Source organism: Cygnus atratus, chromosome 20 (assembly GCF_013377495.2).
Source record: "Cygnus atratus isolate AKBS03 ecotype Queensland, Australia chromosome 20, CAtr_DNAZoo_HiC_assembly, whole genome shotgun sequence".
Lineage (NCBI taxonomy): Eukaryota > Metazoa > Chordata > Aves > Anseriformes > Anatidae > Cygnus > Cygnus atratus.
The window spans coordinates 3,839,548-3,864,448 of NC_066381.1; the positions used below are offsets into that span (position 1 = coordinate 3,839,548).

Below are 24,901 nucleotides of genomic sequence, written 5' to 3' on the forward strand. Positions count from 1 at the left end.
TTGAATTCAAGCATGCGCATCTGTAGGCTTTCAAATGACTAACTTCTGGGTTTGGTATCAAAAATAGTTTTCTCCTTATCCCTTTTCTCTCTTCTGTGGCCCTTCATATTCTTTGCCTTCTACTTCAGAGTTTCCTCACCTAATGTACAAAGAAAATTGCGATGTATATTTTCATGTAATTTGATTTTTTGGAATTCTGTCACCTTCTGTAGTGAGTTCTTCCAAAATATAATTTTTTCCAATAATAATGTGTCAAACTGGCTGTCTTCAGTATCTAAATAGGAAGGGGGAGCTGCAGTTGGAATGCAGTTTACCTGAACATCTTCAGCAACCTGACATAAGCAAACTTCTGTTTAACTTGACATACTGTGTTTAATCTTGAAATTAAAAAAAAAAAAAAAAACAACACTTTTCTTCCAGTTGGAACCATCCTTGTCCCTCCAGTGAGCAAATATTAATCTCACAGTATCTGATACTGGAGTTTCCCAAGCATGCCTGAAACACCTTTCTACCAAAGAAACTTTATAGAAGATTTTGCAACTACCTGGCTGTTCTCTGCTCTGTCACAGGTTTGTTTTATCACAGCTTTTAACAGCAGAGTAACCTACTAATAAATAAAGAGTTCAGTGTTAAGAATTATCTTGTAAGAAGCATTCAATACTAATTTGCTAGCTGTGGCTGGACTTCATTTCAGGTTGCACCATGCATATACTAAAAGGCATAGCTGCAGGTTTCTTGTGGGGATGGCTAAGGTGGGAGAAAGGAGATGGTTAACAGTGGCAAGATAGCATATGGGACAAAAAAAGCCATTGAAGTATAATAATTAAGACTTAGAAGTGGAGGCATTACTTCCTCCTACAGGTATTTTAGATAAACAGATGTTTAATGTTCATATTTACATATTTGCTAACAAAGTATTTTGAGAAACCATTATTTATATTTGCTTTTAGTTGGATGGCCTCCTCCTGTGTAGAGAGAAATGCACAGTATTTCAGATCTATTAGTGCTCAGACACAATTGCTAATTATAGTTCCCTTTTGAATGCTCGTCTAAAACTGTCTGGGAGGAAGTTTCTTGCCTACCAGCTGGCTGCCCTTTTTCAGTTACTGAAGAGTTAGGACTATGCAGGATCCCAGCAGCATGGTGCTATTCTTTCCATAAACAAAGTATTGGAAGAAGCTGCTGCTCCTGAATCAAGTAGCGGAGGAGTACTTCACTGGCTGCCCTTCTACCTTTCCATAGTACATCTAAAGAGCTGGCAGTAATGCAAGATAATTGTTACATGCTGCTTTCATCAAGTTGAGTGTTCCATGCTTTGTCTTGCTGAGTAACATACATAGTTCAGAATTGATTCATCTGTAGACTTCACAAAATAGTTCAAAGCTTTTTGTTTTTCTCATTTCCTCTCTAAAAGAGCTACTTGTGTATTCCTTTTAGGGAAGGCCTGGAAATGCTGGTCTTGCACTAGTTGTATGGAAGAACTGTTCATTCCATAGCAGGGTTGCTTCTGCTCTTGTAAATTATTTGAATACAAAAGCACTTGCAGTCAGCTTACCCAAGGTGGTTTGTGATTCTACACAACCCAGATATTCCAAAGGAAGGAGTGTTAATGTGAGATACTGTTAAGAGGTGCAAGATGCAGGTATTGTTGATGATGTGACTTAATGAAGTGACTTAATGAAAGAGACACATAAGATATTGGGGGCCGAGTGTCTAGTTTGTAGAAAGCTTCTGGTAGGCACAGGAGGGACCTATTCAACTTTTCTGTGATCACAGTTGGCTTTTTCTTCCTGGCCCACGCATCAAGGGGATCTGGCTACGATGCTGACTGATAGGACCAGAAATTTCTGACTTAGCTCAAGATATGAACACCATTGAAGAGATGCAGCATGTGCAAGTAGTACTAGAATACTTGTTGAGCAATCAAGTAAACAGGCATTTTAAATCATTTTCACTTGTACCAAGATCTTGCATTTAGTTTGATTTATGTAGACAATCAGAGTACCGGATGATTAATTACTTTCTTAGTTCTCTGGAGACATGGCTGAGGTTTTGTTCTGTTTTTTATTCCCAACACACAGTGGCTTGCTTTCCAGATAATACTGCATCACTGGGGGAGAGGGTTGGAAAAGCATGGAATTTTAATAAATATCGAAGTATTATGGCCATCCTAGTTCCTTTTTATCTCTCTCCATGCTGTCCCTTATGCATCAGAGAAGACTCTGTAAAAATCAGGCTGTTAAGCTGTTACTCTAAAATTCTTTCCTGCTGCTGTGATGCCTGGAAGATGCTCACTGAAACTAGAAGATCAATAAACATAGAATGTTAATTCTGAAGTGAGTGTAAGTGCGTTTGTTATAGTCACTTTTATTTGTAGGCTGCTGGGGGATGGACTTTTTATTGCATCTGTACCGTCTGGTGCACGGTTGTTGGTATGGTGCCACCACAATGCAAACGGGAGCACTACAACTCTTACAGTTTCTGAGTATCTTCAGAAGTATGCACTAGTGATTTCAAACTGAAACTGAAGGAACTTGGGTTTTAAAGAGAGGTTGTAATAAGGCTGTTTTCTGCCCTGTCAAACAGGACAGACATGACTGCTGATTCTCCAGGTGCAAAGTATAGCAGAAGTTTGACACCTGAGCTCTGTTACAAAGAAATTGAACCAAGACTAAAATCTCATCAGGCAATGACTGTTTCCTCACAGATGATTAATAGCACCCACAAACAGTGATTTACGTTAGCTGTGTACTAAAGCTGTATGTATTTGTCACTGAGCTGTGAAAAATGAGGTGGGGCATGTTTCATGTTTTGTCTAGAAACAACACCAGGTCTGTGGCTCTCCTGTGGCCAATTCTACTTGTGCTGCTTTGTCCAACGTGGGCAGAAAGCTAAGATAGGAGGCAGAGGGACTTTCAACCATTGCTTAATGAAGTCAGGAGAAAAAGATGTAATTGTAAAATGATACTGTGATAAAAAATTTACTTGAAAATGGCTCTTTAGAGCAAACCAAAACATTGCTGCTAGGTCAGGCATATGAAAGGTGCTGAATATGCATGGAGCCCGGTGGTGTTTCTGTTTTGTTGGGGCAGGAAAGCTCATGAGCAACGGGACCAGCTGAGGGTGAGCTATATGGCACACGAGGTTTAAGAAAGCGTCTCGCTGCTGCTCTTGGGTCGCTGTCTGTCTCGATCCCAACCCCACTTTGCACCCGCCGGGCACAGATCCAGTTGCTGAAGTGAAACTGAAGTGAAAACTGTGTGCGGGAGCTGAAGTAACGATGAGGCAAGGGGTAGCCGTGCGCCAGACACCCATCGGCTCAAAACCCACGGCACCCCACCCCTTTTCTCTAGCAGCACCGGGTTAGCGGGCAGGAGCCGCTCGCTGCTCGGGTGGGGGGGAGGGAACCGAGCCCTCAGGCACCCCAGCGCCCTGAGGCGGGAGGGGTCCGCGCTACTCTCGCGAGAACTCCCGCCCGCCCCGCCGGCCGAGCGCGGCGCTCTCGCGAGAGCTGCGGCCGCGGACCCAAGATGGCGGAAGGTGAGGGGGGGAGCCCGGGCGGGGCCGCGGCCGCCGGGCGCAGCGGTAGCGCCGCCGGCTGGGGAGGCTCCAGGGGGGCATCGGGGGCGGCCCCCGTGTGGGGCCGGCTGGGCCCTGCCCGGCGAGGCTGGGTCGGGCTCGGCTGAGGCGGGCAGACCTCGAGGTGAACGTGAAATGGCGGGGGGGGGGCGCCCCGGCTGCCGGTTCCCCCTCAGGGAGCGCCCCGCGGCAGGGCCGGCCGTGCCCCTCGGGACGGGGGCGGTTTGGGAAGAAGTTACCGCTTCGGGAGCCCCGAGGGGCCTGCTGTAGTGTGGGGGGCCGGGCGGGGCGGGGAGGGGGCCCCGGGTCCCTCAGGGTGAGTAGGGGGACCTGCTGTCCCCCGTTGCTGCCAGGCCTCCTGGGTCTGGGCTCGGCTTGGAGCTGTAACTCCTAAAGAACGCCCGAAGTGCTTTTGTACAGCTCACAGGTTGTTAGTTACACCCTTCCACAATGAACCGAGGTAATGGGGTTTGAAAAACGCTGGGATGTCTAAAGTCCTTTTCCTTAACGCGAGACAGAAGCTTCCTCTTTTCCTCCTTGGAGGAAACTGAATCAGCAAACTGAGCTGAAAGTCCCAAGTTACAGGCATGGTAAAAGCTCTGACTTCCAGTCTTAACAGCGCTGCCTTCAACTCCTAAACTCCAGCGATCAGACTGGTAGAATTTCAGAAGTAGTTGTTAAAGGTTAACCAGCATGTGCTGATCTGGTGTGCATCAGCTGAGAAGATGCTCTGTTCAAGCTTGCTTAATAAATCCTTAGAGCAACATCTTAACTTGTAGTTAGCTGACCAGCTTTTACTGGGCTCACCTTTAAACTTCAGGGGCCCACCACCTCTGATGTCAAAGATGCCAGCAGGTGATAAAACTTCCTCACCAAGACCCTCAAAGATCTGGTCTGCGATCCTGCTCTGGCAGATGACCCTGTGGCTGATGCAGGTCCTTTTTTAGATATCTGCACTTCTCAAAGATTCCTCCCTAGCAATTCCCTGAGCTTTCAGCTGAAGAAAGCACACAATCATTTGAGAGAGTCTGTATAAACAGGAGTAGTGAGCTGGAGTTGTAGCTCTCCTCACTCAATTTGTTATGAGACCTGTGTGGAGGGACTCATTTTGTCCGTTCAAATAAAGTACTCATCTTCAGCAGTGTTTTTTTTATAATTATGAACTGTTGATACTGGAGAGTCAAATCGGAAATGAAGGTTTATTAAGGAAGGGAGGTTGTCAGATTGTGGTCATCTGCCCAGAAGCAGGCAGAGCGCTTTTTCTTGTGGAGGTGTTCCCTCTGCGTGCGGAAGTCTTGAATTAGATTTATTGCAATTGCTAGGTACAAATTATTCAAAGCTCATAAAGGCGAGTGCAGAGCTTGCTTTTGGAGCTTCTGTAAGAGTTCTGTCCCACTAATGTCAGAGGATACGAGGGGCGTGCAGGCAGGGGTAAAAACAGTTGGAGTAATGCTTGAGTGTAGAGCAGCAGGAAGCATGCTGCAGTATTTTTGGAATGGTCATCAGGGTAAAGATTATAAGTGGACAAAACTGAGGGGGAACAAGGAAGCCATGATTTGGACAGCTGCGGGGAGGAGGTGGGTCAAAGTGGAGCACTGGATGATAGACCTGACTTTGGGAAAGGAAATAATGTGTTTTTCTGTAATATTTCCCTGAGACGCTCACTTCAGAAGTAAAGAGCTTATCCATGCTGCTCTAGAAGGGTGGGATGGACACCTGGTTCCACCAGGCCCTCCCTCTGGTTTTCGGTACATGCTGTCTGCCACCCCGTTGCCTATTGCCTTGTTTCTTATCTCTTTGGATTCAGCTGACAAATCGCTCTCGAGACTTCTGTTCCTTCTGCTGTAAGAAAACTTCACTAGCCTCTCTGAAGTCTGTGATAAGGACCTTAAACTTCTGCCAGTTCATGAGATACTAGTGCATCTGCCAGGAATGTGTTAACAAACACTGCTTTTATTTTCTCGTCTAGCCATCTGTTAACTCTACACCTAGAGTATGAGCTCCGAAAAGGAGTCGCTCTGTGTATGCCTCTCTGCCAAACCCAGCCATCCTGTTCGTGTGTGCACCGGGTTTGTGTTTAGCCAGAGACTTCCCTGCAAGTAAGGCTGTCTTTTCAGGGCCTTGATCCAAGGCTCTTTGTTATTGTGCAGTTACTGCACACGTAGGTGCGTACATCTGTGCTTGGAAGACAGCCAGAGAAATGTCCATGCTTAACGTGGACTGGCAATATTGTGCACTCTGTCAAAACGACTCTCAACTTGGAGATGCTGTGGTCATTTTACATTGATTTTTAAGTGCTGACCTCCCCTGAGATTTGAGGACTGTAAATAGCAAACTTGGAGCTGTGGTGCCATTGCTTTAAGCAGATGATGCTTCTCCCTGCGTGTCAGTGTGCTGTCCTTTCGAAGTGATAATGCAGTGTGAACTCTTCAAATGAACAACATGCAGGGAAACGTTGATGTTCTGCTCTTTTGCACTGAATGCTGGTTAGGTGGAGGATGTTGAGGACTGCCTTGAATGTGCACCTGAAAGGTGCTGTAAGATGCAATGGTCTGCAGGTGTGCAGCTGTAAGTAATACACAGCTGTTATGCATGCTCCTGTGTGTAGAAGAAGAAACTCTGGGTTTATGGCTCCTGCAGTCCTTGCAGCAAGTGAATATCGATCAATCTGTCTCGCTGTGGTTACAGGAAGTATATACAGGAGTCGCCATCCCCGGGGGTGTTCAAGGAAAGGTTGGACATGATGCTTAGGGACATGGTTCAGTGGGTGATGGTGGTGGTAGGGGGACGGTTGCACCAGAGGATCTTGGAGGGCTTTTCCAACCCTAATGATTCTGTGATTCTACATGCCATCGATCTGAAAGCAAGACTTCTCAAAGCTTCAGTTCTTTCAGGTGTTTTCACTGCCAGTAGTGGTTGTCTTGGGTTGCCCTGGAAGCAACAGTGAAATGAGCTTGATTTTCTGTGTAAAACTGCAGCTGCTGCTGCTTTAAGCTACAAGGTAGTTCTGCATCATGTCCCAGTGACTTCAAGGTTCACTGGCTCCAAGTTACTTAGGTAAAATGAGAGAACCTGAGGTGTTACCTTCTGATACTGATTCTTTATTCCCCCATTCACACTTCCATTGCTTGGCTTGAAGATGCAGTGTTTATTTGAGGTTATACGTGCTGGGAGATTCAGCAGGCAACTTCTTGTTCCTACCACTTGAGTTGAGATGGCTCCTTGGAATCTCAGTGTATGAACAGCAGTGTTGGTGCACTAATTTTTGCAGTAGTTCTCTGAAAGTGTCTTTCAGGATCACTCTTGGCTCTTACCAGGCATCGCTGTCCTTCCTGTAGCAGCAGGGTTTGCTTTGTGCCACCCTTGGCACCTTCCTTATGAATCACTCAGGAAGGAGCGGTTGCTTCAGAGACGTCCCTCTAGTTCTGGGAACACGGGCGCTGCATCGTCTTCAGGTGGAAGGAACAGAGCAGAGCTTCAGCTCCCTTTGAGGGCTGCTCTGGTAGCACAGTTTTGGAATCACAGCGTACCTCGGCAGAGTCAGTGTCCCAGAGGAGGCGATATCTATTAACTGGTAAAGGATGGAGCTGAGTAATTGGCTGTTGAAGCAAGTGCACTGCCAACCTTGCTTAAGCAGTAATAACTGAAGAGTCAAACAGGGTAAATTACCTCCTCTTTGTCCATTACAGTCATTAAGTTAAAAGACTTACAGGGAGGGAGCGTTTGCCACAGCAGTCGCAGAGGAAAGGCTAAATGAGGCATTCAGCCCCCAGCTGAGCGAGGGGAGGATGCTGTGCCCTGGGGACCTGCTGGAGCGAGGCCAAGGCCAGCTCTGCTGTTGAACTTTTCTCTAGGAGCAGAAAGAAAACACTGGTCGCAGAGCTCGGCTTCTCCTTGTTTGTAATACTGTTTTACGTTTAGTAAATATTTGAGAAAAACTTGTTGGACAGTGAATTCCTGGCTAGCAGGGAGGAATCTTGTGAAAACTTTCCCATTGGTTACCTTCCAAATTTCTCCTCCCTGCTCCGTTCTCGTTTTAGGACTGACTTTGGATGTGTACCTTGTTTGGAAACTTGCCCTATTGGTGTGGATTGTTATGGGTGGGTAATAGTCAGCTAACCACAGTGATAGCTGCATGTAGCCTATGCGCCTCATCCATGAATGCTCCTCAGTTAGTCTGGTTTTAAGCACCTGTAAAGACTTTTACATCCAGCAGTGAAGTAGAGGGTTTTCATATGAGTGTCCCACGTCAAGTTCTACACGGCTGTTCAGCAAAGGGCCTCACCACAGCTCTTCGGTGTGGTGGAGGAGCAGGCTCTGCAGTGGGATGGGAGCGCCTGGTCAGGGATCTGATGGCCAGGTGCTGCTGCTGTGCCTGTGAATTGCAGTGCCCACCACGGACCCAACTCTGCACCACGATGCCTCGCCACTGCAGAGCCTCCGCTGGGGGAGTGTGTTGATCGAGAGTAACCGGCTTTATATATTTTTTGACTGGCCTTTAGAAACACAGGTTCTGGGGAAACTTTGCTTTCCACTCTGGCTGTTTCTTAAGGGGCTTCTTAGCTGACAGTGCAAAGAGTTCTAGACAGGTACGTTAAGCGCTCTGGGTTAGATGTTGTACTGCCAGCAGCTCTTCTGATGCTTGCTTGTGCTCGATGACTGCTGTCAAGGCAGGCAGCATCGTAACTGAATTGATTGGTCACTGCTGCCGAGCGAGTCTGTGCTCTACCCCACCACAATTCCGTGGCTTTAGAAAGCTTGTGGTGCACCTGACTGGATAGCATTCAGGAACTCTATTTAGGAGTAGCTTTTATCAGTGTGTTCTGTTTTTCTGTGTTTTTTGTTTGTTTGTTTTTTCAATGTTCTTATGGCTAGCAGTGATATAAAATAAAAGGTTTAATACTGGGGATGAATTACTCAAGTAGTGTGGAAGAGGTGTTTACTGGAATGCCCCATGACTAAAGTTAGTGTGTAATGCACCTGTAGAGTGAAGTTACTCCCAGATGCAATGCACAGATGTGCAACGTTTCAGCCTTGTAGTAACACTGTGTGCCTCTGCAGAGGAGGTGGCCAAGCTGGAAAAGCACCTGATGCTTCTCCGCCAGGAGTATGTGAAGTTGCAGAAGAAACTTGCTGATACAGAAAGGAGATGCAACCTTCTGGCTGCCCAGGCTAACCAAGACAACGCCAGTGACACTTTCATCAGTCGACTTCTTGCCATTGTATCTGAACTCTATCAGCAGGAGCAGTACAGGTAAGAAATGTTCCTTTGGGGAAGGGGGGATTACAGGAAACTTTGACTTTATAATATGTGCTAATATTGGACAAGAAAAATGCTTTCACTTCTGCCTGGTGTGAGCAGGGTCCTCGGGTAGATGTTGCAAAAGCACTCTAAGATCAGGCAGCATCTCGAATCCAATTCTTGGATCAAGAGCTCTAAGCTCAAGTTTATCTTTGAGGCTGGCATTTAAGACAAGCTTAAAGAAAGGTGGCTGCTTTCACAGTCAATGGCTGAGCTTCCTTTAAGCAGAAGTTATTTTACACTGTCCTACAGCTAGTTGACACATTAATTATGCAGTGTATCTTACAATTGGAAAGCCCTGCTTTTTTGAAGGACTATCTCCTGCACACTTTCTGCTCTTTTTTTATGTGTAAAGAAGCCTGATTTAATTGGCTTGTCTGTTTGTATGGCGTAACAAGCCTTGGGCAGTTAGGACTTGACAGTGTAAATGATACTGTATTTCTGAGTTCTAATGTAAAATTAGGTTTCATCGTTTATCTTCCATATGAACATTAAGGATCACTGTTAATACTCTAGATGCTTCAACGGATTTAGTTCCAAGACCACACCTGACACTTACCAATTTCTTTGCTATTACTGAAACCAACTCCAGTATCGCAAAGGAGGCTAGGCATGTAAGGGAAAATAGGTAGTTTTGTTTAAAATGTGTTCCCACCGTGTCTCAGGTTTCTCTGAGAAGTCTGTATGTCCGATGAGAAAATTGCATGCTTGGTAAAAGATGAGATTTGTTAGATGCCTTATGTCAGAAGAGTTGGATTATTTCTTCAGATTCTAGGTTTAAAGTTGTAGAATAGTGGCCGAACAAGAAAAGGAGAAAGGAAGCAAGTCCCAGTGAAAGCTTAAAGTAACATCTGTGTATTTTGTACTTCAGTTCATAGCGGTGTTTTGATTTAGAAAATTGTCTGAAAATACACCTACATAGGAGTAACACTTGCAAGACATGGAACTTTAAAATAAACAGGGCAAGTACTTTTTAAGTACAAAGGATAACCTGGTGTTAAAAGGTTTAGTATGAAATTAAAGTGTTCTTGACAGCTGGTCTCTGAAGAACTGGGCGTTCTTGGAGTCTGCGTTGTCCTCAAGACTACTGTCAAACATCGTTTGTTCTGTTACTGCTCTTGCATGAAACCTTTGGTGCTTAGCTGACAGTGCTAGAATGGACTCTGCAATCTAAATATTTAACCTCAAGATTGCTGGATTTTCCTGTCTTCTGCAGTAGTTCCCTAGCAGTTTACTGTGAAACTGTTAAACATTTAAATACTAGAGACTAATTTCATTCATATAAAAATAATAATTGCATCATTTGGTGAAGTATTCCACTTCAGCAAATGTTTTGATATCTCAAACAATCTGAATCTAAATGTGGATGCAAGGACAGATACTAGGAGACGCTGAATCCTTGCATATCTAAGAATGGGGAAAGCCTGCATAATAAATGGATATGCTTTTTTCTCCTCTTATCAGTGATCTGAAGATAAAGGTCAGAGACAAGCACATCAGGGCTCACAAGTTTGTGTTAGCAGCACGCAGTGATGCTTGGAGTCTAGCCAACCTTGCCTCAACAGAGGAGCTGGATCTGTCAGGTCAGTCATTGCTTAGTGTAATACGTGATGCTTCACTTGTCTTTAGGATGACTGGTGAAAGGGCCTGTTGAGAAAAGGTTACTCTTGCACCTTTTGGACTACTGCTGTTCGCAAAAAGTGGTGTTTAATCAGTTGATAATGAAGCTTTCTCTGAAACATGGTGGTAGACTTGTGAACGTGATGCTAGTGCTAGTTAAATCAATAACCTACCTTCTTTCTCTTTAATGAACAGGGGTTGAGCATGGTGGCCTGTTTGTCTTTTCTAGAGTCAACTAAACATAATGACAGTCAAATCTATATGGAGGAGCTTGACTTCTTCCTTTCTAAGGACAGGGCTTTTTGAGGTAGTGTGCATAATTTTTCTGAAGTGTGTAATGGAAATACCTTGCTTCTTGTTAACAGCGTGTGTGGAAGAAATAAATACGAAGATTGATCTTACAAAAGTGATTTGCTTTGGCATTTTGATACCTTTGCAAAATAGGCTAAGGAAAACGAAGTTTTTGAAAGGCTGTCTTCTGTAAGATGGTGTTTTGTTCCAGTGTAGCTGTTTCTTGCATATGCTTACGCTGGGCAGCATTCCTGCAAATTGAGACTTTCTTCTGTACTTAACAGTATAGGAAAGTCTTGCACAATTAATTTGTGAGCAATAAAAATGGGTATGAAGTTAAGCAGGTTTGCAGGCTTGCATGTTGAATACCAAGCACTGGCCTGACTTTCCGTGCTGTATCTTATCATGAGTCCTAAATGCAGACAAACTGGAAGGAAGCAAGTCACAGCAAGCCAGTTCTGTGAGACAGCATAGCAACTTTCCTGCAGAAGGATTGAAGGATCTTTCTGCAGCTGCAAGAGAACAGATGCCAAGGAGTTTTTTTTTTGAATTGAGTGCTATGTTAGCATAAGATTTATTACCAAAAAGCCCTAACGCTAATTGTGGCTTTGTTGCAAGTCTTTAAGTGGTAGTCCATAGCACTTGTAGCTTCCCATTCGTGCTAATCTGAGAATCTCAAATGTAGTTGTGGTCTTGCATGTTTAGCAATGTAAACGGTTCCTCTTATTGAATGATGCTTAAAACAAGTTATGTAAAGAATATCACCTACTGTTACAGAACTAATTTAAAAAAAAAAAAAAGCACCATCAGAACAACACTTTGATACATAGCACAAAGGTTAGTTTTATGAAGTAGTTCTAGCAAGCAACAAGCTGTTCCCCCAAAAACTATGTCAGGGTTTTCTTTAAAATAAAATAAAAAAGTCCTTTCTAGAACTTGCAAGTTAAGATTGCCTAAATCCTAATTTCAAAATACAGGCAGCATTTGAAACTGAGTATTTTCAGAGTTCACGTATTCTGCGGAATGAACATAAAAGATAAGCACAGGTTCTCGTGTTGGGAGGGAGGACATGTACTCTTTTCTCTGCCAAGGCAGAGCTGATATTACAGTTCAAGTAGGCTTTTCTGATAACTTCAAGTTAGGCCAAAGATACTTGCCTTATTAAAGTCTCCTGTTTCTTAGGAGACAGTCTACATGCTATGTCAAGTACTGTCTGGTATTTTGCAAGTAATCTGAGACAACTCTGTGTAAAGACGTTTTAGGATGGGTTTTTCAGTCTTGAACATCTGTCTTTTATCTTTAAAAACAGCTTAAGAGACTATTGTTACTTTGAAAAAAAAACAAAAACCACCAACCACTATTAGTTTAGAAATTGGTCTGATCTGATGTTATATAGTAATTCTCATCTATATCCTTGTAGGCAGGAATGTCAGTACAGTGCTTCTGTGTAGGTGCCAAGGCCCTGGCTGTTGGGCCTGCATCGCTTGTGTCCTGTGGATAGGTTTCTGTAGTTTTTGCTGTGTTAACAACATGCGGGCTTGGTTGGGATCAGTATTACAAACACCTGAAGTCTATCCAGCTTCTTAAACTGACTTTCACCTTTCTTAGAAATGGTTCCTAGCAGTTCTAACTACTTTGTAGTCATTCCTAAGATGTAAGCAAGCTTATTGACATGCCACAGTTTATAACACGCGTGACTGCAATATGCCAGAAAGGGTTCTGAAAATGAAAGGGGGATTTGGGCATGTCACATAGAGATGTGGATTTAGCCGTATGTGAGGGAGCAAAGACTTCAAAGGGGCATCACTGGCCCTTAAAAGTGATGTTCATTTAGCAACTGGGAGATGGTACAGGGCTCCCTGTATTCTGCACAGTGTTCCAATGGAAGAAAGGTTTTCCTGATTGGTGCCAGCCCTGCTGCTAGCTTTGACTTCTGCCCAGTTTTGTCGCTTTATTTTGCCGTTTTGATTAAGCTAAAGCAGTGTGGTTTCAATGAGATGATATTTTTCCTGGTAGCTGTGACTTTAACAGTCAGAGGAACAGCAACTACTTGAATAGGTGATTGTTCTTTGGGTATTTTATTAATCCCTGTTGCTCCCTGTACCAGATGCTGACCAAGAGGTAACCATGGCAATGCTGCGCTGGATCTACACAGATGAACTTGAGCTACGAGAAGATGATATCTTTTTGACAGAGCTCATGAAACTAGCTAATAAATTTCAGCTCCAGCTGCTTAGGGAAAGGTGAGTCTTGGTAAATACAGTGGTTATTCTTGAACTCTTTAACCTTGTTTGAATAGAAATAAATTGACAGCTGCTAGCAGTTGGCTGCAGCTTTGCTTTTCTCAAAGACTTGAGGTTTTTGGTAATGCAGCAGGACATTCAGCTGATCACAGGAAATGAAGCCTTGCACTATAGTTATGCTGTAGCAGTTTTTCCTTACAGCTTTTATGTTTACTTCCCAGTTCTTCTTCCAGTCAAACTAATAACCCTAATTTGCCAGTGAGAGGAAGTGGAGAGCAATATATTAATAACAAGCTCTGGAGAATTGCAAGAAAGGAAGAGTCAATGACAGTATCTTGTAATATTAAAAGGCCACAGGTGAAAACTCTAACTTAAATAGGTGTTCTGTGTGTCTTGATAGCAACTTTTCACGAAGAAGGGTAATGTTACGCTAAATACTTCCCCTTTATGGAGAGGATGATCACACCATTTTAGTAGGGGATGGCTTGTTATCTTGAATGTCTGATGTTCTTAACCACTTAGTGACAAGTCTGAATGTACAAAATGAAACCTCTTCAAGTTTTGTTCAACTCTGAAGCTTTGAATTTTATCAAAGGTGAAGTATCCTTTGATAATCTCTTGCCTAAGGGGTGTCTGGTGCTGTAGTAGTACTTAAGGTCCTTACTCAATCTAATATTTGTGATACAACGTGAAGCAGACTAAATTGTTAATAGTAATTTAAAACAAGTATTTGACATCTGTATGGCCAGTGCTGAAACTACCTTCAGACTTTGTATTACCAAAATATTCCTCTGCATGGTAGTCTGGTGGCAAGGAAAAAGCCCAAGTACAGCATGCTGCTGGTGATTAGTATATGTCTTCAGGTGCAGACACCCAAATAAAAGTGTTTCCTTTTTGTATTGAAAACTACCTGGAGTTCACTGCCATGCTTAACTTCAAGTTCAGTTTGCAGTTTTCTTCCAACAAACTCAACTAATAGCTTCACACCTCTAAAGATGATTTGGTGGATCTGCTGCTAAACCCTGTCCCTTCTCTTCGTGAAACAAACAGTTATTTGGCATGCTTGTGATACTGTAGTACTTAGGAAGTAGGGAAGATGTCTAAGAACTGCAGCTTGTTCCCCTGGGAGAACTGGCATGCCTCTATTTACTTGCAGGCTCCTACAGTGAGTAGTGCTATTATGGGACCTCAGCTTAGACAAACTCTGCCTTAATAGGAGTCCGCTTTTGCGGTAACTGTCTTATAGGGCTTCTGATTAAAGTATATTTATGCTGCATGGCATTACAGTAAAGTAAGTCCAGGGCTACTTCTGTTGGCATCCAGGAGAAGAGTATATAGAAACCTGTAACAGCATGGGAGGGTGATTACTGTAAAGCTGTTTACTGAACCCTTTTTTTTTTTTTTTTTCCCTATTTTGACAGATGTGAAAAAGGAGTTATGTCACTAGTTAATGTCAGGAACTGCATTCGTTTCTATCAGACTGCTGAGGAGCTGAATGCTAGCACTCTTCTCAATTATTGTGCAGAGATAATTGCTAGTCACTGGGTAAGTACTGCTAGAAGGAAGCAAAAGGAAAAATGTTTACAGAGAATAGAAACTTAAGCACTAGAACTTCACTTACTGCGCTGTCTAACCTCAGAAATTTGTCTTTGTATGCTACCATTCAAGCATTCCAGCTGGGATAGGGATTACATGGATTCCTGATGCCTTTCAGTGACTAAGGCAACCTGTTGCCCTGACCCTTAGGTTTTTCAAGGGGTCAAAGTGTTAAGCGTGAGTGAAGGGGCTTTTCCTGAGGCAGGAATCACTTTCCCTTCCCCTCTTTCTCACTTATCTTTATAATAGGTTGCTTTTGGCAGTGCATTATTTAGTATTTTATACAGTGTAAAATCATAATTATTTTTGAAACAATGTACATTAAATGGCTATTCCCCTAAGTTTTTTTCATTGTTGTCTCTGGAGGTTATGCCCCTTATCCATCTTTGTATAAATGTCTTGATGGGGCAGGGGGAAGTAGCTTGTAGCCTGAAGAGTTGTTCTGTTCACTGGAAATACTTCACTGTCAAAAGCCTCTTACTTTCATAAACATGAAACAAACCAAAGCCATTGTGATAGGCAAGAGGATCGTATTATCAAATCTGGACTCTAAATTGTTCAGAGGTTCACCCATAGTTTGGTCCCTGTCTATATAGGATTACAAATCCCAGGCCTGCATTTACTTCTACAAATAATCCTTGTAAGTAAGAGCCAAGCCAGGAGAGAGTTTATCTTCTCTAGCAGGGGGAGTGGCAAGCAATCTTGCAACTGACTTGGAAGTTTCATTTGCTCTGATATTTTGAGGAAACCTTGATTAATTGTGTAATGGATTAGTCTTTAAAATAAGTCTGTTTGCCAACAGCAGACTGGTGTGTGAGGATTTAGGTTATCCTATATCTAAGACAGCACATCCAGGGATCAGATGTAGATACTGCTTTGTATTCAGAGATCAAATTTCAAACTTAAGTGGAGTTGTCATTCCTCAATAGCTCTTTTGACAATGAGGCTTAATACTAACCTGTGACTAGAGTCCAGATAGAGAATTAGTTTAGGAACTAGATGTTTATCTACTGTAATGGATGGTAAAATGCTTGTTTTCTGTACCTGTCACAACAGGGAGGAAAAATATCTCACTGTACCAGATCTCAAAACTAAGATGTAAGACTTCCTCTGAGTGTTTCCTCCTAGTCTTAACAGGATATCTTGGATTGTTCCTGCTTGTTGTAATGTTGTGCATGTTACCAAAATGGAGCTTTTAACTGAGCTTGTTTTGTGAATTTCGTAATAGCATTGTGCAATGCCTTGTTTATAAACAAAACAAAAATACTGCTTACCCTTTGTTTTTTTATTGGTTCTAGGATGACTTGCGTAAAGAAGACTTCAGTAGCATGAGTGCTCAGTTATTGTATAAAATGTTCAAGTCAAAGACAGAATATCCTTTGCATAAGGCTATTAAAGTTGAGAGAGAAGATGTAGTCTTCTTATATCTTATTGAAATGGATTCACAGGTATAGTGAGACTAACTCTTACGGTCTTCTGTAACTTCATGTTTTAAATAACTAGTTTCTAACTGCTAGTGTAAGCTATTTCTGTCACCAATTCTTACTTGTATGTTTATTGTTGTAGCTACTTTTATGTCTGTAATAGAGGCTGAGTGATAAAGGCTCTATAAAGACATAATTAAGAAGTGAGTCAACACTTTTGATGTAATCCATTGCATGCAAGATGTTTTAAATAAAATCTATACCTGATATTTATACCATGCAACTTCAGATGTGCATGGCTTAGTAAACTTTGCTACTTCGTGGCAGTTCGGTAAGCATTATTTCTTTGAACAGGCATCTGTTCTGTTCAGATGAACATTCTAAACTAGCAAATAAGCTTTCCAGTAGATTTTAGGATTTGAGACATCTTAAAAAGGAATGTGTGAAGAATTCTTCCTATTACCGTGTTGACTGTGCCTAGATAGGCAGAATCTTTACAACTGCCAGTCTTGCTTCCTGCGAGTTAAACAAGACTTGTAGGTAGAACTCCTGTTTTCTCATGGAACCAGTCTCCTGCTAAGACTTGCATTTGGTGACTCGGCTAGCCTTCTGATTATTTTCCTGTATAAGGTGTGCTTACCTAAATGCAACACTAGCATTTAGAATTAGAGTTTAAGGCCTACTCTTATGGTAGTTGAAATGGACTGTTAAAAATGTTATGTTGGGCCGTTGAGCATACCTGTTTAACTAGTGTCATCTTGGTTAAATTTGTGTTGTAGCTTCCTGGGAAGCTTAATGAATTGGATCAAAATGGAGATCTTGCTTTGGATTTAGCCCTCTCCCAAAGACTGGAGAGTATTGCAACTACGCTGGTCAACTACAAGGCTGATGTAGATAGGGCAGACAAGAAAGGCTGGAGTCTATTACATAAAGCCATCCAAAGAGGTAAGTAAATAGGATAGGAAGCTCTTTAACTTGCAGTTCCAGTGTGGAATATATATTCCATAGTCTATTTTTGTCTCACTCTGTAGTTGACCCTTTAGTTAGAAACCTCTAGTCACAGATAAATATTGTCCCGTTTTTTTGCTAAACTTATAAAAAGGGTGTGTTTGTTAGTTTTTTTGTTTTTAGGATCTAAAGGCTAGCCTGCTGGCTGTTGCATTAAACTTGTACTACATAACATCAAGAAGCAATCCTAGTAGAGTATTTTGTTCTGAAGGAAGAGATATGGGGAGATGCAGAGAGTATTTTAATGTGGCAACTTGCTTAATGCCCCCTGACAAATGGTTGAATCAAGCAAGGGCAACCTAGCTATGAAACAAAGATAAAGCCTTCTAAACATGTTTCATATGCAGCATCTGCTTCTTACTGATCATGGTTAACCGCAAGGGACCCCTCCCTACTGAACAGCAGTTTGAGGGGAGGAGAAACCCTCTGGAAAAAGACGAGGAGCAGAGGGACGTGCTATGCCAATCTAAATATCTGCAAATTTAAGTTTTGTTAGCTCAGTGCAGCTTGCGACTTCTTCCTTTAATCTCCTACATATCTAAACAGGGTAGTGCTGGTGTCTGGTCCGGTGAATGAAGCTTCAGCAGCAGGAGTAGGAGGTCTTCTAGGCATAGGTCAGTGTTGTGGTGGCTGCAGCACTGAAAAGTTTGCAGCAGGCTTCTCTTAATACTAGCATTTGTGTTCCACTTCTAATGTCTGCTTTCAGTCTAAGCTAGAGCTCTGAGAATGCTTGCTTTTCAGTAACAAAAGCTTCAGTGACTCCATCACTGTTAACAGTCGTGTTCTGGAAATGGAGCAAATTGTCTGAACTTGCCACGTGATTCTTATTTCTGATCACTAAAGAGTGGGGGAATATCAGATAAGGAAATGGGGGGGGGCAGTTGGATTTTATTTCTTGATGCCAGAGATGACAGCAATCGATACTGCTTTTTCAGGCAGTTTTCTTTGTTATCCAGTCTTGCTGTCAGGACAAGCAACTTGTGAATGCATGTACTCAAACTAGTATTTGGAATAAGGGAAACTAGTAATATGCTGAAGGCATTCTGTATGTCTTGTTTCAAGTTCAAGGTCTTGTGCACCTTGAAGCAGGCCTAAGTTCTGACTTCTGAGAAGATCTAAGGAAGGATTTCTTAGGAATGCCTTTCACGATAGGTCCTGGCTGTTGAAGCCGTTACTTCATGGGGGCCTACGTTTTCAAGAGCAAGGACTGCATTACTGCTTGTTTATGTAGCAGCACTGAACAGATTGCAGCTAACTTCTGCATTCTTCTGACTGCCCTGGAATAGCACCTTTCATTCAGAACTGTGGGCAGTCTCACAACTTGCCTGGTAGCGCATTAAAGCTGCAGTGGATTTATCTTGATACAGAAACTAACAAACTTAGTATCACCATACCAAGTGAACTAGTGCGTGAACTTGAGTTGCATGTAACCGCAGGGCAAAACGCAAAAGGGAGAGGTAGTTATGAAATATCTTAATCCTGGCTTTGCAGTGTGGAGTGTTCCTGAAATTATCTATTACTGAGGTGTTCTAAGAGCAGACTGTTCTATTGGAATGATTGTATGATATAGAAGGAAGTCACGTATCCATTTTTTAGGCTTGTTTAGAACATACAGGGTTCACAATGTATCCATAAATAACTTTATCCTTTTTCACGAAAGGAGATAAATTTGCTGCAAACTTTCTCATTAAAAACGGTGCCCGTGTGAATGCTGCTACTCTGGGAGACCAGGAGACTCCTCTGCACCTTGTGGCGTCATACAGCCCCAAGAAGCATTTGCCAGATGTCATGGCAGAGATGGCACAGATAGCAGAATCCCTCCTACAGGCAGGAGCCAATCCAAATATGCAAGACAGCAAAGGAAGGTAAATACTGGATGGGGTAAAGTCTGCTACCAGTTTAACAGATAACAGTGCAGCTGTCAGATACAGCCCACTGGGAACCTTCTCAGGTCTCAACAAAGCACAGGTGATGGTGGAAGCAGGGAAGGTGAAGTCATTTATTTCAGTTTGAGACCTGCAGGTAGCACTCAGAGCAGAAGCTGTTGCAGGCTGAACGGTACATTGTCATGACCAATTTTCCCTATAGAAAGCTGGGGGGTGAGTTGATTGCTGGAACAGATGGCAAGCAGTTTTTTGCCTTTATTGGATCACTGAACAGTAAAGTAAGCTAACCAAGATGACAAATGACATTCCTAAAAATCTGCCTCTTCGAAGCTCTGTCAATACAATAGAAATTATCTCAAATAGCCAATATGTGCAGTGTGTTTGTATGAAGTGCAGGGTCTCTAAACTGCTTTAGAGGTTACGTTGGACTGGCAAACAAGTACATAAAGTGGCATAGAAACCTCAGAGTGTATTAGCTACTCGATTTGGGTAGGTCAAGCTTTTGTGCTCTTTCCTTGAAGGTTAGCTCTTCTATTAGGGTGAAGAGTTGCTAACTTCTAAATCCACTGGAACCATACCCGCTAAAAGGGAAGCTTGCTTTTCTGTCAAGATGTACTTGGGCCCTTCACCTGAAAGCAGAGGTGAAGGTTAGCCCCATAAATGATAGGGGCATGTTGGCAAGCACAGACAAATCTTAAATGCCTCACTTATTGATGCAACTGTACTTTGCTCCAATTGCAGGACCCCATTACATGTGTCGGTTGTGGTCAGGAATGAACCTGTATTCAGTCAGCTTCTCCAGTGCAAACAGTAAGTTCTGCGTACATGTAAAATACACTGAGTACCTATTTCAGTGAAGGTATGAAAACTGTTTAACAGCTCTTTAGGGCTTTTTGCTGTATCATAAGGCCAGCAGTAGGCTAGAGATGCAAAACTGTGAAGGCTTTGCATAACTTGAGATGCCAGAAGCCAAGCAAGTTTACCCTCCTGTAAAGAGGAAGCAAACTGCATCTCAGTGTTTTTCTTAGAGAGCTAGATGAAATGTGGCAATATCTTCATTTGTAGTGGAACCAAAAAGAGTAATAAGAATATATTCAGACATTTTAAGTCTTGAGTTCAACTTGGATTATGCTTAAAGCTATCACGTGACATTATAGGGTCAGGAAGCAAAATACTTCATTTAATTCAGTTTCTCCATCGTTGACTTTACACTTCTTGTATGTGACTTTAAAGAGGACTTGCCTGTTTGAGACAGTTTGTTACAAGCCAAATCTAGCAAGACCACACTTCTCTTAAGAGTCATGGGCTTAAATTTTGTAGTCAATAAAAGGCATCTTGCTTGTTTCAGAGTATTCACAAATTCTACTGTAGCTCCAGTTACTTTGGAAGTTTTTAAGTAAGCGGAAGTTGTCAGTGAGGTATTGAATAAACTTGCACAGCTTTTCAGACACTTGAAACTTAAGCAGCACCTGGGACCGCTTTCTAAGGCATAAGTTGAGGAATATTAACTCTTACTTTTAGACTAGACCTGGAGCTGAAGGATCATGAGGGAAGCACAGCTCTGTGGCTTGCGGTTCAGTATATCACTGTATCGTCTGATCAATCTGTAAACCCTTTTGAGGATGCCCCTGTTGTAAATGGAACTTCGTTCGACGAGAACAGTTTTGCAGCAAGGTTGATCCAACGAGGCAGCAATACAGATGCTCCAGACACAGTAACAGGTAAAACAGAGGTTTGTATTTCCATGTAGGTGGAAGGCTTGTGAGTTAAATGCCTAGTGCTGGCTGCACTCTGTGGTCCAAATTACTCTAGCATGTCCAAATAGCATGGAACTAGGCAAAATTTTTGTGTAGCTGAATGAAGTTTTGACAGTTATTGCTACGTAATGAATGGTATGGGTAGGTGGTAATATCTTACCCCAGAGCAGGAACACTGACAGGTCGTGAGCAGAACTTGACCTGCAGGAAGTGACAGAAAATCTGGACTCCTTGCTAGGTCCTAACATCCTCTTTACAGTTTCAAAATGTGTAACTACTAAGTAGTGTATGTGACAGTCCGGTGTTTCAAAGGCATAACTAATAGGTAGGATTTTCCTCTTTGGCTTCAAGTTTCAATGTAGTAAGGTAGTGGGGAATGTGCCAACTAACACTTTTTAGTGTCAAGGTATGGTTGCAATAGTACTCTAATAGTATTTGTGTTTTTCCTTAGGGAACTGCTTGCTTCAGAGGGCAGCTGGTGCAGGAAATGAGGCAGCTTCTCTCTTCCTAGCAACTCATGGAGCGAAAGTCAACCACCAAAACAAATGGGTAAAAACAGAAACTTTTAGACTGTATGAAAATTCCCTTATTTCCTTCCAGAAATAAGATGGCAGAGATCTTTGTTGCTAACCCTAGCTTAAAGCAAGTTTAAACATCTGCTGAGCCTTCTGCAGGTTTTCAGGTATTTACTAGTGATCAGACGACTGTAGTATAATGGTTCTAGCACTGTTCTAGCAGCATTGCAAGTTTAACTCTTCCTTTAATGCTTGTTGTAATAAAGTCCTTAGTATACGTTAACTCGTGTAGCTTCACGAAAGAGCTTCAACTACTAGCGCTTAAGTTTTTTCACACCCATGTGTGGGCATAGTAGTTTAAAAGCTATCTTTCTGGTTTCTCAAGCTGTTAACCGAGTCCCCTGTTTGTTTAAGGGGGAAACACCACTGCATACTGCCTGTAGGCATGGCCTAGCAAACCTGACAGCAGAACTTCTGCAACAAGGAGCCAATCCAAACATCCAGACTGCAGAAGCAGCACATGGGCAGAAGGATGCATCTTCTCCAACAGCAGAGAATGTTTCTCGGCAAACTCCCCTTCACATGGCTATTGCTCACAATCATCCAGATGTGGTATCAGTCATCCTGGAACAAAAAGGTAATGTTTTTCTAGTTCAAACTGTATTGATGCTTTAGCGGACTGGTATGCCAAGATGCCATCTAAACTGTGTTTTGACAAGCTACTAATCAAACACTCTTTCCTGTAAACCTTGTTAAAGTAGAGCAATTAACAAGACTGGTTAAACAGTTGTCTTAAAACTCAAATCGCCTGTTTGTTGAGACTAGATAATTAACTTGCTCTAAATAGTCTCTGTTACTGATCTCTCCAAACTTTCCACTGTACGTAATGGACTTGAATTTTAGCCCCAGGTTGTATTCTGACTGTACAACTGAGATTCTCTTTCTCTCCTTGTCCAAGTATATAGTTCAGGTAAATGCAGGAATTGAATACAGATAAAGGCATCTTTCTGTGGTGAGACTTCTGCCTCCTTCAATTGTCAGTAAGATGATTTTGTACAGAGTAGTACTAGAATTGAGACAGAGTTGAGTCTCAAATGCTGAAAAACTGGTGGATGACAGTTCTACACTTAAGGAACCTGGGGTATTTGTTAGATGCTACTAGTTCAGCTTTTCCTGTACAGCACCAGGAAGTGAAAGAGGCCTTGCTTCAGCTGTTAATTTTATCTCCTACCAGAGAAGGCATTTGGAGGGAATAGGTGAACTGGGGAGAATATCCTCCATCCCAGGGAGCTGAGAAGGAGGGATGCTGCCACCATATTGCAATATAGCTTACACAGTGAGATCTTCATTCTCAGAGCTTTGGGTAAACGGCTGTTTGGAAACAGATAGCAAGGGAAGGAGGTTAAGCATCTTAGTCAGAATGTTGGATGTTTTTTAGTGTAAGTGTTAAGATTAGGGAGTATTGTTACTACTGCTTAGGACCTCCCAAGCAGCATTAGCACCTAGGAAATTGAAAGTAACTTGCTCAGGAAGAGATCTTTCAAGAGATCTTTCCCTAAAAGGGAAATGGTTTAGCAGTGGACTTCTAGTGTTAGGTGGTTGGTTAGACTTGATGACCTTAAAGGTCTTTTCCAACCTAAATGATCCTATGACACTTCAAAATTTGACACTGTTACTCCTGCAACCTTCAATCTGCAACTGCAGGTCAAATACAAGAATGCTCTAACAGAATGATTTTTTTTTTCCTAGCTAATGCTCTTCATGCTACCAATAACTTGCAAATCATTCCTGACTTTAGTCTAAAGGACTCGAGAGACCAGACTGTGCTGGGATTGGCTCTTTGGACAGGTATGTGCCTATGGAACAAGATAAAAAAAACTTTACTATGATAAAGGGGCTATGATGTGAGAGATTTTTGGGACACGCCAGTGGTTGTGTGTTCATGGCCTGGCTTGTGCTGCTAATGAAAAGCTGTCAAGGAGAGCTTTAAATGATTGTTTAGCTTCTAAAATGATGTTCACATCTGGCTTGCCAATAGATTTCCAGCTGTACAGCTTCACTTGTTCAGTAGGGGATAGCCTGAAGCCTCTTGCCTACAACTGTACTTGAAGTTGTGTGGAATTGTACCACTGCGAACTTTTGGTGGTTTTCGTTTGTGTCCATTTATATTGTCTCTTCATGGTTAACTCTATAAAGGTCAGCATTACTGTATTATCCAGCTTCTAGAACAAAGGGAAGGTGAGCTACTTTAAGTAGCTGTGAAGTGGAATGGAACTTGGAATACCGCTTCAGAAGATTTTCTTCTCTGAAATGTGAGGGGGAATGTTTTGTGGAAAAACAGATGCTTGCAGACAAGTGGCGCTTCTACCATACGAGGTTATACCCATAAGAGAGTGGTTGTGTGGTCACCACAGGATCAGTATGGTCCTACTGAGCTGGAGACAGTAGCTGTATGGGGAATGCCTGCTCATATCTTGGGCTTAAGAGATGAGGCAGAAAGCTTAGTGAAGTGCTCTGCACAGAAGTGCTAGATGTCGTCCATGTGTAACAAACATCTTTATGCTCAAGGCTCTTGTTTTTTTTTCCATTTCCAATGAAAGGAAACAAACATAGCTTTATCCTTACTATTGTCCTGATCCACCTGTGAGGTAAGGAAGGACTAAGCTAAATATCTAAATACAGTAATATTCATGTGAATGGCTTATGAATGTAATACTAAAAGCTAATATGATTGCTGGACAAAAGTCTGAGGTGGTATGAAGCATTAGGCTAGGTGTGGTCACGGAGGACCATATTAAATTTAGGTTGGCAAAACTAATGGGGAATCTGCTGTATATCATACCATAACTTTTTTCTTAAAGCAAGGCCAAAAGGAGTCAGTAACCAGTATTTGACAGGTCTGTAAATGCATTTTTAAGCTGGGTGGAGTCATGAGTTGGCTTAGCTCATGTATGTGTATTTTAATAGGCTCTACACTGATTCAATACATCTCTTTTTTGTAATTATTGAAGCTGAAAGCTTGAAGCTTTATTTTTTATGCTTCAGAGGGTGTCTATTTTATTGAACTGAAGGCAAAATATTAACGAGCTGTAACTCTTCAGGCATGCACACGATAGCAGCTCAGCTGCTTGGATCTGGGGCATCCATCAATGACACAATGTCAGACGGACAGACTCTACTACATATGGCAATACAGAGACAAGATAGTAAGAGTGCACTCTTCCTGCTGGAACATCAGGCAGATATAAATGTCAGGTAAGATCTTAACTGATACAACACTGAACAGGGTATGTATTTAGGAGCAGGTGTGATGACTGCCTTGCTCACGAGCAGGAGCAAACGGGGAGATGCTGCTCTCTTCTCCCTGCTGACTCGCAATAGGACCCAAGAGAACAGCATGAAGCTGTGTCAAGGGAGGTTCAGACTGGACACTAGGAAAAGGTTCTTCACCAGTGGGTGGTCGGGCACTGGAACAGGCTGACCTGGGAAGTGGTCAAGGCACCAAGCCTGCTGGAGTTCAAAAAGTGTTTGGACAATGTTTTCAGACGTAGTTTGATCTTTGGGTGGTCCTGTGTGGAGCCAGGAGTTGGACTTGATCATTGTTGTGGGTCCCTTCCGAATCAGGATATTCTAAGGTTCTATATAAAGGCTTGAAATTGTTAGCAAATCATGGTTTGTGC

The 24,901-nt window shown here is 42.5% G+C and overlaps 1 protein-coding gene across 2 annotated transcripts in view; it reads left to right on the top strand.

Annotated features, from left to right (window-relative positions):
* The first annotated feature begins 3,492 nt into the window (after positions 1-3,492).
* The window catches only part of ANKFY1 (ankyrin repeat and FYVE domain containing 1), a 33,314-nt gene continuing 11,905 nt past the window's right edge, over positions 3,493-24,901 (top strand). Inside the window, exons 1-14 of one of the 2 annotated variants that reach the window (XM_035559057.2) lie at positions 3,493-3,540; positions 8,641-8,833; positions 10,346-10,464; positions 12,900-13,035; positions 14,457-14,580; positions 15,930-16,079; positions 16,835-17,000; positions 18,724-18,928; positions 19,691-19,759; positions 20,471-20,670; positions 21,158-21,255; positions 21,636-21,858; positions 22,971-23,069; positions 24,323-24,476. In XM_035559057.2, the coding sequence (XP_035414950.1) occupies positions 3,531-3,540; positions 8,641-8,833; positions 10,346-10,464; positions 12,900-13,035; positions 14,457-14,580; positions 15,930-16,079; positions 16,835-17,000; positions 18,724-18,928; positions 19,691-19,759; positions 20,471-20,670; positions 21,158-21,255; positions 21,636-21,858; positions 22,971-23,069; positions 24,323-24,476 (1,946 nt within the window). In that variant the 5' untranslated portion in view covers positions 3,493-3,530. Of the gene's footprint in view, positions 3,541-3,965; positions 4,040-8,640; positions 8,834-10,345; positions 10,465-12,899; positions 13,036-14,456; positions 14,581-15,929; positions 16,080-16,834; positions 17,001-18,723; positions 18,929-19,690; positions 19,760-20,470; positions 20,671-21,157; positions 21,256-21,635; positions 21,859-22,970; positions 23,070-24,322; positions 24,477-24,901 lie in introns of those variants that run through there. The other variant, XM_050714703.1, reaches the window with a different exon arrangement.